A 12838-nucleotide genomic window follows, 5' to 3' on the forward strand; every position below is an offset into this window, starting at 1 on the left:
CAACACTGACTATGCATGGTATTTCAACAATTAACTCAGTCAATTGTTTGTTTTCACTTGTTTATTTTACATCCGTTTGTAATGAATGTTGTAAAGGATCCTGGACTTTTCTAAGGAGAAATATTTTCAGTCAAACTTACTGATTCGTGCAGGTTTTGATGAGTAAATCAAAATTATCTACCGACAAGAATCTCTATTAAAATTAGGAATTTTGAGGTATGTTAAATCAAAGGTCAAACTTTTATTCATTTTTTAAGAATTTTTAAAGGAGACTTCATGAAAATCCGTAATTTAATCATAAAGAAGTATAAAAATGCATAATATATTCTTGAAAAATTGTCTAGAAAACTATTTTTCCATATGGAAGTACCTAAATTATTTAAGAATTTAAAGCAACTAACCACAAATTGGCAGATTATATTGGTGTAGGTACTATAAACATTCAATTTCATTCATTTATTTTCTGTGCTTTCGACAATATGCAGATATCTCTAGTTTTTAGATAAAACGTTTTGCTGTACTCCTGTCCTGAAAAACATTTCAAAATACCTTCACCTTAAGCTAAATGTTTTGACTCATTGGAAGATATTACCTATATAAAGATACTTATTTGCTTTTAAAGATTCAAATAATTCAAACTGATCTGAATAAACGTTTAACTTGGCGAAAGCATATATGGGCTAAGAGAAAACAAATAAATATTCAGCTCAATAAATACTCCTGGTTGCTAAATCGTAACTCTAAAATACCGCTTGAAAATAAGTTATTAGTGTATAAGAGCATTTTAAAACCCATATGGGCATGTGTAATTGAATTTTGGAGTCCGGCAAGTATTTGAAATATTGAGATTTTTCAGTCCAAAATGCTGCATACAATGAGTGATTCAGCATGGTACGTACGAAACGATGACCAATATCGTAGTTTTTAAGTGATTTCTTCGCTGTTACATAATACTTTTGCTTTTTGCCATGAGGTATTATCGCAAATTGACAGATTACCTAACATTACCCTTCTAACGTTATAGTCGATTCCATGAAAAAACTCCCTGAAATTAATGATAATCATTATATAGGTACCATTAAATTTCCTTATCTTTTTTAATTATTTTTTATTAATTATCCCCCAAGAATATATTTGAAAACAAATATCGATATTATTTGTACGTTTTCTATAAATAATTTATCCAATCGGAAAAAATATCTCATTCCAATGCGCTGCGTTGGTATTATGTCCAAGTAAAAAAAACCACCAATATACATATATAACGTCCTTAATCTCAACAAGCATCTAGTGGTTAATTGAAGCATACAACAGGAAAACATTGAAAATATTTATCATTATGATAGAGAGTTTTTACAGTCAATCTAATGCAGAGAGGCTGGTTAAATATATAGTGAAAAAAAAAATAAAAAGTTTTTTGTGATTTTTTTTATTTTTTCTAATAAGGTACTTTCGATAGTGAAAAATAAACTTTGAAATTTGATAAACATTACAAATTTTTGTTTAAATATACTTAAATATTCTGATTTTGAGTCATAAAAGCACATTATTGTTTTATTATATTAAAATTAAAAGTCGTAATTTTTAATCTGTATATCACGTGACCTAAAGCACGAGCATCATAGAAATTTTAGGTTATGCTAACAGCGTTTTGCGAAAATAAAAATGGTTTTAAATTTAATTTAATTTTATGTCAAGAAAGCGTGTTTATTTTGCCGAAATATAATTTTTTATGGCTTTTTACTAACTTTACAGTTTAAAAGGGGTGATTCTGAGCCAAAAAGCAGACTATAAAATATATAAATTATAAAAATATTTTTAAATTTCCAAATTCATGGCAAGTTGAATCGATTGAAAAAATTTTAGTTTGGTAGATAACTTAGTTGAAAATATTCGGTTTTTGGTGTCGCTTTTTTGTTGCACTTTTTTTAGTTTTATCTCCCAACCAGCAAACAAATCAGAACGATAACGTTCTACAAGAAACATAATTCCAAAAATGGATTTTTTTTCTAACAACTCAATTTTCTCTAAATTTACCACTCATCTCTGGAAAACTTGGACATAACCACAGACTAAATAACCCTCTATACATATCCATAAACTCTATAAAAAATTACATAATATAAACCTAAAACGTTCATCTATCTAGCGAATGTCAATGAAACATTTCATCCATGTATTTCTTCATTAGTGTATATAGAGATCACCATCAACTCTAACCCGCCATACCTCCACCATACCACAATAATTTTCCTTGTATATCACACAGACACAATACTTCATATACATAACCTGTGCAGATGTAAGTAGACTCTCCCTCAGGTTTGTATATCTTTTAAAGGGATTGTGTGATGTAGGATATATAGTTACCTACCTATATGTATTATATGTATTGGTATACTATACTTTTTACAATTAGTTTACCTATATACAGATGTATATCCATAAATATTGTACTGAAGTGTATGATGTGGTAGGTAAATTACACGAACTTCAATGATCATATAAACAAGAAACAGGGAATTAAAAATGATTGTAAATATAATCCAATCAAAACAAAGTCTAGGATATATCAAAATGAATTTCAAGCAATGAAATTGGATAAGGGACCAATTCCCAATTCGGATTTTAAAAAAATTTCATAGTTAGAGTTGAATTTTTACAATTAATATGTAATAGATTTTGAAATTGAAAAATTATTAAGTTTCATAATTTATTTTTAGTTTGTAATTTTTATTTTTATTTTTATTTTAAAGCATTATTCTGGTCTAGAAAATTGAAAAATCGATTTTCAAAGTTTGGTCCCTTAATAATGTGTTCTTAATCATATTGATCAAAATTTGAAATATTTTCGGAGATACAGTGTATTTTCTGGTAAGGAAGTTCCAATTTATCACTCTGAACTGCGAGCTTCTGCTGCTTCAAAGGAAGGCAAAACAGCTCGGTTAGCGTAACTTTGCAAGACATTGCATTTGAAGTATAGAAGAAAGTCTAATTTATGAATCTGACATCGATTATTCAAGTTACTATTTATCCAAGTTACTTGGGCGGAATTTTCTTTCAATCTAAAAACGCGTTTTTCTCGAAACTTTATCTTTCAAGGTGACTGGTATGATATCTTAAGTTCTGCTAGATCAATTCGTTTGAAATTTGGTGGGAAACTTCTTTATAAATCTCTCAACCGTCTGTGTCTGTGATTGACTGATGTTACAATTTGTTAGATACATGGAAAGAATAAACCCATAAAAATCACGTTCTATTTTTTAGACTTCGATTAAATCCTTTCTAGAAACGACCTTCACCACCAACTCGCGACAAGCAGTAAAAATCTAAAAGGATCAGTAAGTATGAAATTAGAATTTTTATTGCTTCCGAAATAGCCATGTTTTAAGAAATCTACTTGTAACATTAAATAGATAAATTTCGAGTAATTTTCTTCCTGCCAAGTACATGCAATATGTAAAATTGTACACCATACAGCCATCTTATAGTCTATCCAGTTTATATTACAGGATATTCATAGTTGCAACAAATTAGTTACAAATCAAAAGAGAATTTTTTTATTTGGAACTTTTCAAATCAGAATTTTGTGTAATTTATTAAAAAATTCATATATTTTGTGTCATATAACAGTCATCTTTGACATTAGAAAGATATATTTCTATAAAATGACGAGTTTAAGGCCTCAGATTAGACCTCAATCAAAAATTATCAGGAATAAAAGTGTTTAAGCTTTAAAAGCTTAATAGTTTTCCGCATGTTAACTTTTGTGAGATTTGTTTGCATGCGAAACTTGAAACTATACAGAAAAAAATGGACACAAGACAAGATAAAACGTCACGGTAAACGAAACATTATACAACGTTAACGAAATATATGGATTGTATTAATGGTCGTAAGTAATGTTATCAAACCAGATGGCCAATATGCTTGCTTGGTCCACCTACCTAGTCAATTATATCTAATAAAATTCTCTAGTGAATATCTTATACCTCGAACACATATCCTAGTAATAGTCAATATAAATTATCCTGATCAATCTGACAAATCACAGACTGAAATTTATCCTTATGTACTTGAAATAAGGTATATACAGTGTGTTCAATTAAGTTGGCACCATATAGAAAACTTTATGCAAACAAAAGTTATTCTTGTTAAAAAGTTCTGCATAGTCAAGAACACCAATAGAAATAATCCGATGTAGCCTAATCGAAGTAGAATTTGAGCCGAGAAAAATTCCTAACAGCAATTTTCTTTCAGGAAACGTTGGGGGAAGGGCTAACTATCAGTCTACATTTTGGTTTTCGGGCTTCCAACCCTGTTGCGATTTGAATTTTAATAGTTAATTTTTGTTTATTTTAATATAAATAACTCATTTATTTTCAATTTTACACCAAAAATGGCCAATACCAAAATTGTTTGGAATTAAATTTCCCACAGTTTTTGTCCTTATCAATTTTTCTTTAGATCGATATTTGTCGATTTAGATCCGAAAAGAGGGAGAGAATTTTTTTTTATTGAATAACCCGTTTATTTTCAACTCTACATACGAAAAATGGTTATTACCTTATCGAATATCTTCTAGGATAAGTATTTTCGATTTATACCTGGAAAAAAAGTATAGTGTTTTTATTATTACATAACTCGTTCATTTTTAATTTTACACGAATAATAGTTTTACCGAAGTTGCTTGAAATTAAATTTCCTACAATTTTTAATCAATTTTTTCTTGAAAGGAAAAAGAAAATAATTTGCTACAAAAGTTTTTTCAAAAGTGTACTGAATCTAAACCTTGATTATAAATATTGTCAAAGATAATAAATGAGAATTCTAGAATATTTCGAAATAAATTTCGATTTTTGCCCTAATTTCCTAGATCAATTTTAGTATTATATAAATACGTGTTTCGACTACCAAGTAGTCATCATCAGTATGAATTAGCTAATCGTAATTACTCTTATTGTGTATGTTACTCGTTGCTAATTTGGTGGCGAACTGCACATTGATATTTTCGTGTACCAACAATTTATACTTTTCCAAGTATCTGTCAAATTAAAATTCAGTGACGTCAGCCATTCAGCTTCCTTGGCAGTCCGCCACCAAATTGGCAACGAGTAGCAAACACAATAAGAGTAACTACGATTAGCTAATTCATACTAATGATGACTACTTGGTGGTCGAAATACGTATTTATATAATACAAAAATTTATCTAGGAAATTGGAGCAAAAATCGAAATTTATTTCCATTTAGTGACTAATTTATTGACACACACTGTATTAACATTAATTGTGAGAGTCGTATTACTTGTGAATGTTCCTATATATCTGATGTATAAATGGGAGTGAGTGGGTACCATTATTAGAAAAAAGGGGAGCATAAAATATGGAGAAAGGCTACTACAAGAGGATGGCAAATTAATATTTTTAATCCGTACATGAATTTGTTGTATGTTTAATTGAACTAAGTGCTTATATTATATTACACACACATATTAGGTACATATAGACATGTTTGACGATTCGTTGATAGTTTTAAATTTCATTTTAATATTTTTATTAAGGCGTTTCAATACCAAAACGAATGTGTTACCAAAAACTGAAATTTTGTGTGTCATTTCATGAGTATTAATACGCCTTTTGTAAAAATTTTAAGGCGATTCTCTGTACGATTTACGATTAATTAATTATTAAAAACAGCGCATTTTACCTGGTGATATATGAAGAAGTTGTTATAAATGTTGGTTTTTTAGTCTACAAGTGCTTTTAAAATTAATTTACCATTTACACAACTTTTATCAATATTCCTCAAGTTTTAAGCTTGAAATTCATACCAAAATTAAGAACTGTGTATAAAAATGAATAACTTTTTAACTTCCCGCTAAGAAAATAGGGAAGTTATTGTTTTCACCCCGTTTTGCCAAAATCGAGTTTTCATCAAATCTCGACGTTTTAAGGTGTCAGGAAGCTTCCCTGACTACTTCCGCGAGGGTGTCTGTATGGCTGTATGTATGTATGAGTGTGTGTGTGTGTGTGGATGTATGTAAACCTCTCATAACTTTTGAACGGCTTGTCCGATTTGATCGCGGTTGGTGCCATTCGAAAGGGCTTGACCAAACTTAAATTTTGAGGTCTATTTGGACCGATTCGATAGATTTCGAGAAATCTAAAAAAAAACTGCAAAAAAAAATTTTTTTTTAAGTGGTTTTTTTTTAATAACTTTTAAACGGCTGTATCGATCAATTCCAAAAACTAATCAGCTTTCAACATCAAAAAACCACGTCAATCACCACCGTCCGGTCAAAATCGGTTGATTCGTTCGTGAGTTATCGTTGACGAAAGAAAACCCAAAAAAGCGTTTTTTCGGAATAACCTCAAAATTTTTTGTTCTATCAATTGAAACTTAAAGATTCTTCATGAAGCTTCAAAAACTGCGTCGAATGTCACCAACCGCGTGAAAATCGGTTTATTCATTCTAAAGTTATCGTGATTTGAAAATTTAAAAAATAGTGTTTTATCAAACGTCTATGAAATTTTTGATCAGTCAAGAGCACTGACTTTGATAGTTAATTTTTCCTAAATCGTTCGAAGAATCGATTTGACGTTTTTCTCAAAAACCGTATAAAAGGATGGTTAATTGATAAATAAAATTTAAAATTTTTTTGGATCATTCTCATTTCATCGGTATCGAAATACCGAGCTACAATCTATGTTCGTTGCAATATTTTCTAATTGCACTTAAGGACGTTCATGTTCCACCATATTTTACTATGTGCGTTCGCAGGGAAACAGTATGTAAATTTTCAATTAATAGAAAATTGGAAAATTTTGATAATAAATATTAACTTGTAAAAGTTTCAAGAAAATTTATCGAAATTATTTTTGAAAAATATCTATAGATTTAATGTATTTTTTGTGTTATGTATATATTCATGCTTTTTGTCACTTTTTATACCCTGAATATATGAAATATATATGAAGAAATATATAGTCCTAAGTTTGTAAAGCATGAAAATAAAGTGTTTAATTTCGATTTAAAATTGACACCTTAAAACAACCATCTTTTATACATCTTTATAAATATCACAAATAAATGGTGGAAGCGCAGTTAAATTATGTAATATATTAATGCACACTATTAACAATGCATTTATTTGCACTTCCACCATAATTACAAAACAAAATATACAAAAAAAAACACGTGAAAACAAACAATTGACTGAGTTAATTGTTGAAATACCATGCATAGACAGTGTTGATTACACTATCACATTACACATACATACATGCCACACATATATAACTAATATATCCATAACATACATACAATTTACACCTAATTTGCGAACTCACGGGTAAACAGTATTTACGATGTTTTACGAAAAAATGTCTCAAACAAAAGTTGTTTATTGATGTATGTTGTTTATTATATATTCTTTATTGATGTAGGTACAAAAAGCAAATCAATCATTACAAAATTACATTTTGTATTACAAAATAGTACAAAGTTAAATAGTATAGATTTACAAAAAAATTGAAATAAAAATAAAATCAAACTAAATAAAATAACATATAATTCTTTATATTATTTTTTTATAAGGAATATTTTTCACATTTAAACTTTTGTTCTATCTCTAACGGTTTACAAGATGGGTCCTACGGACCCAAGACCCAATTGACCTATGTTGCTCATTTACGAAGTGGACTTCACTTTTTCCGTCCTGAGTACGCTCTAAAACTTTCAGCTTGATATCCTTTTTCGTTTTTGAGTTATCACCAACAACCGGAAATGAACTAATTAGTTGATTTTATGAACACCTATACCAAAATTTTGTGCGTAGCTACAATATTTTTAAGCGTTACAAACTTGAGACTAAACTTAGTATACCTTGCATATTACATATATGCATGGTATAATTAATAACCTTATTGCATGCATGTACTATCGGTAATAGACTTTGCATTCAGAATTTAATGAAACTTGGCATAGTTGTCCATTATTATATCATAATAATGAGTTAAATTTTTAGGGGCCTTCAGAGAACTGAAAAAATGATATTTTAAAGATATTTTAACATTGATCCTTATGGGAAATCACAGATTTTATTTTATTTCACAAAACTGGGTGATCAGTTTTTCAGTTCTCTGAAGGCCCCTAACAATTTAACTGGTTAATTATGATATAATAATGGACAACTATGCCAAGTTTCAAGTTTTAAATTCTGAAAGCAAAGTCTATTACCGATAGTACTACCTTAAGAAACGACAAAAATGGCTTTAAATACTTATGTTAAAATTTATATTTTAACATTAACATAAGAGTATAGCAGCTAAAAATATCTTAATATTAATGATTTTAGTGATTGAAATATTATAGATGAATATAATAATATATACGTTTGTATGTATATACTTATGTACATACGTACATACGTGAGTGTGCATGAATGTATGTGAAAGATAGATAATGACGAGATGATCTTTACTTTATACAAGAAAAAAATATGAAAAACAAACATTAATATTTAAAAAATAAAAAAAATATTATAATAAAAATAAAAAAAAACATACAGTATAGAAACTATAAAGTGAGAAAGAAAATACAAGATACAATGAAAATTCAATAAAAATAAAGAACAAAGATAGAAATTTAATACATATCAAACAAGAACTAACAACATTCATTTGATGTACATAAAACTAGCCTCTCAATTATTGTCATCTTTTTGTCATGTCCTTTTCAGATGATACGGTTTTTAGGTGGTAGAAAATATATACTCTTTCTGGGTACAATATAGCTGCTTATAGTTTTCTATATAACATGACAAATATAGAGTGGAGGGGGGTTAATAACACGGGGAAAGAAGGTGGTCACCAATATTATGTGACGACGAAAAACAACGACTGTGCGCGACATATACAATAAAATATGTCCCTCCCATTAATATGCGCGCGCGTATTGGACATTGTACGACATTGGCGACACCCTGTTCAATACCTGTGTATGTCATGTCACACAATATTCAAGTCAGTCACACATTTACAATATTATATACACACGCCTTCTCTCACCCCTCCATCTACATCATATACGATTATACTAACTTCTCCTCCACATCACCAAGATAGTCAACTAAAAACTCCCCACCACGATCATATATGATCACGATCACTAAATACTACTACTCTGTGTATATTGCTGTCTAATAATTGTGTTTTGTTATTTTCTAGCACTGGACAAGTTGGGATCGCGTCACCTGTTCAATCGAGCCAACAGTCAACCGGAGCCCGTTCAACCGAACGTTGCTTTTGATATTGCTAGTTTAGTGTTATATGGATGTCAAGCGCTCCCTATACGATTGAAGATCCTGTTGGATCGTCTTTTCTCTGTCTTACATACAGATCAAGTGACACAAGTGCTACACGGTTTTGGATGGACCCACGACGATTACGCTAGAGGTTATATTCTTCAGGTTCGTGCGCTTCCAAAATTAATTTGTGATTTTAAAAAAAATTTTCTTTACACCCCATTTATTGTGTTTTTATATTTAATTATGTGTTTTAAGTGTGCAAAAAAAATTGTGTCTTATATTATTTATAATTTTTTTTGGTGGAAATAATTATTCCGAAAAAGTGAAAATTTTTTGACCCGTAGGTTTGTGTTATTATAACTTGTTTTTATTTTAATAATTTATTTTTTGTGAACGGATATTTTTTTTAAAATTTTGTTTTTTGATTTGGGTAAGCTGAAAAAACTTAAAATAAATAATACAATAAAATCGCGTTACTAAAATTCCTAATCGTGTCTTCTCGATACGACTATTATCTTGATAGTTAAAAATCGTGAAACTTATTTCAGAATTTACAACATTCTAACGTCATACGAAAAAACCCTTGTTTTTAACTTTCGAATTTTGTGTTGCTAAATCGCATTACTAAAATTCATAATATTGTCTTCTCGGTACGATTAGTATCTTGCTTGTTAATAATCGTGTTTCATAATTTAGATTCACACCATTCTTATGTCGTACGAAAAATTCCTTATTTTTTGTTTTCGAATTTTGCGTTATTAAAATTCATAATCGTGTCTTCTTGATACGATTAGTATCTTGGTAGTTAAAAATCGTGTTAGTTATTTTAGAATTCACACCATCTAACGTCTTACGAAAAATTTATTGTTTTTAAAATTCGTAAGCTAAAAAATATAGATAAATAACTTAACAAAATCGCGTTACTCAAATTTACAATAGTATCTTCTCGATGCGACTAGTATCTTGGTTGTTAAAATATGTGTTACTGATTTTAAATTCACACCATTCTAACGTCATACGAAAAATTCCTTGTTTTAAAGCTAAAAAATACAGATAAATACTACAAAAAAATCGTGAAACTAAAATTCTTAATCGCGTTTTATCGATTCTGATGTATATCTTAGTAATTAAAAATCGTATAACTAATCGTAGTTTCACTCCATCTAACAACATATGAATTTTTTCGGACAAATTATCAAAAATAAATCGCGTAAATATAATTTACAATCATGTTTTCTCGATTCGATCAGTATCTTACTAGTTATAAAAGATCATGTTATTTATCTTAGTTTCACACCATCTAACACCATCTATGATCACATCGTGGTACTATTATTACGCATACATATATATGCATTTACTATTCAATATACACGGACAATAATTATTAATTATTAAAATACGAGTTTATTTTTATTTTTTTTAATATTTATTTTTATGCTCGTGGGAAGAATTTTATAAATATTTAAATATTATTCATCCATAATTGCGTTTTTAATTAACATTTTCATAAACAAAATGTCAGAAATGTCATCCCAATAATAAAAAAATGTCAATTTATTTTTAAGTATTGACATATTTTTTTGCTGAAATAAAATTAATTTTTATTTTATGCTAAATCGTCGTATGCTAATTTTTTTTTTTTTTTAATAAATCTATTTTTTTTTTTTTTTTTTGAAATTTTCTCGTTGAAATTACTTATCCGGCGGAATAATCAAAAATCGTGTAACCAATATTTTTTTGTAATAAAAATATGTAAAACGAGTTAAAATTAATGAACCATTTAGTAATCTTGATAACCGCGCGCGCTTAAACATCTGCACGAATAGATGTGCGATTTTTTTTCTCGTCATTTAGTTTTTATTCGCTTCCTCAAAAAATAAAATACGTATTTGAAGTATTGAAGAATTTTTTATTTGTAATTATTATTATTTATTTATTATTTTGTAAAATTTGTTCACATTTTGAAATCATAACATACCGTATTTTAACGAACCGTTCCGATCATAGATGATGTATGTGAAATTTTTTTTAAATCAACTATTAACGCCCTTTTTTATGCAAATATGCATATTTTCGGATTTTTATTTTAAAGTAGAAATTTTTATTTTTAAGTTTGTTCTGGGAAGTTTACCGAATTAAAAAGCTAGATTTCGCTGAATTTAAATTTTTTAAATTGTTTCCATAGATATCAAGCTCTTATCATTTTCAAGATTTTTGATTTTACAGCAAAATTATTTGTGTTCTAATTGTTCCTTTTCGCCCGAAGTTTGAACCGAATAGAAATATTTAACGTAGAAAGGAAATTTTGGTAAAAGTAATAATAAAGTGTTATCACTAATCAATTACATTGTCTATTCAAAATATTAATTACCGCGATAAATCGAAAAAAAAAAATTACTGCGGTAAAATTTTTGTGAATGCGCTTAGCTAAGTGATCTGATTTCTGGGAGAGATCAGAGGAGAAAATTGGTACAATATTCTTTTGATACTCTATAGATTTCAGTATATATCGAATATTTATATAATTAACTATGATAGTTGTCAACCGTAGAATTAAGGGAAAGGGGAAAGGGTTGTGTACCCCAAATATCAATGGCTTTAAATTCGAAAACTTTACGAAAATAAATTATATCCGAAATATTTTTTTCATAAAAATAAAATTCAGCCCGAAGATTTAAATTCGACCAATTAATTAATTTTTTTTTTTTAGTGTTATTAAAATTTATTTTTATTTGTCAATTAAAATACGAAATATCCGTTTACATAATTTTTAGCGCTAAATTTTTTTATTTGGAAATTTTTTTTTAATAGTCATGCTATTAGTTAGCATAACAAATTAAGGTCCTTAATTTGTCCTTTAAATTTTGAAAATCATACGATTAATTACTAGACTGTATATAATTGATTTTGTCAATAAAATTAATTTTGTTTTGCTATGGAATTAGTACCTACGACAAAATATCGATTCATGACATGCAAAATTTTATATTGAAAATTCAATTATTTATTTTATTTTATTTTTTTTAATGAATTAGAAATTTTTTCTAATGTGAAATTTATGTAAACTTCTCAAATTCGAAGCTTACCTAAGTCTCAATCGATATTAAGACGTTTCGATCCCAAAATGAAAATGTTACCAAAAATGCCTTTTGTATAAATTTCATTTCGATTCTCTGCACGGTTTACGGTAAATTAATTATTAAGAGCAGCCCTTTTTACCTGGTGGTATATGAAGAAGTCGTTATAATTGTTAGTTTTTTAGTCTACAAGTGCTTTTAAAAATGTTTTACTATTTACATAAAATACTTTAATCAATATTCTTCAAGTTTTAAGCTTTAAAATCATACCAAAATTAAAAACTGTACATAAAAATTAAAAAATTTTTTGGGTAAAAACACTGATTTTGAGAGTTAATTTCTACTAAACCGTACTGACAATCGATATGAATTTTTCATAAAAGACGTATAAAAGTATGATTAATTAATAAGTAAAATTTCAAATGTTTTGAATTATTTTCATTTTTTCG

The 12838-nt window shown here is 28.1% G+C and overlaps 1 protein-coding gene across 1 annotated transcript in view; it reads left to right on the plus strand.

Annotated features, from left to right (window-relative positions):
- The window catches only part of LOC123293030 (zinc finger protein basonuclin-2), a 657524-nt gene that overhangs the window by 620101 nt on the left and 24585 nt on the right, over nt 1–12838 (plus strand). Inside the window, exon 5 of the mRNA XM_044873746.1 lies at nt 9230–9471. Within this exon, the coding sequence (XP_044729681.1) occupies nt 9230–9471 (242 nt within the window). The remainder of the gene's footprint in view (nt 1–9229; nt 9472–12838) is intronic.

Source organism: Chrysoperla carnea, chromosome 2 (assembly GCF_905475395.1).
Source record: "Chrysoperla carnea chromosome 2, inChrCarn1.1, whole genome shotgun sequence".
NCBI lineage: Eukaryota > Metazoa > Arthropoda > Insecta > Neuroptera > Chrysopidae > Chrysoperla > Chrysoperla carnea.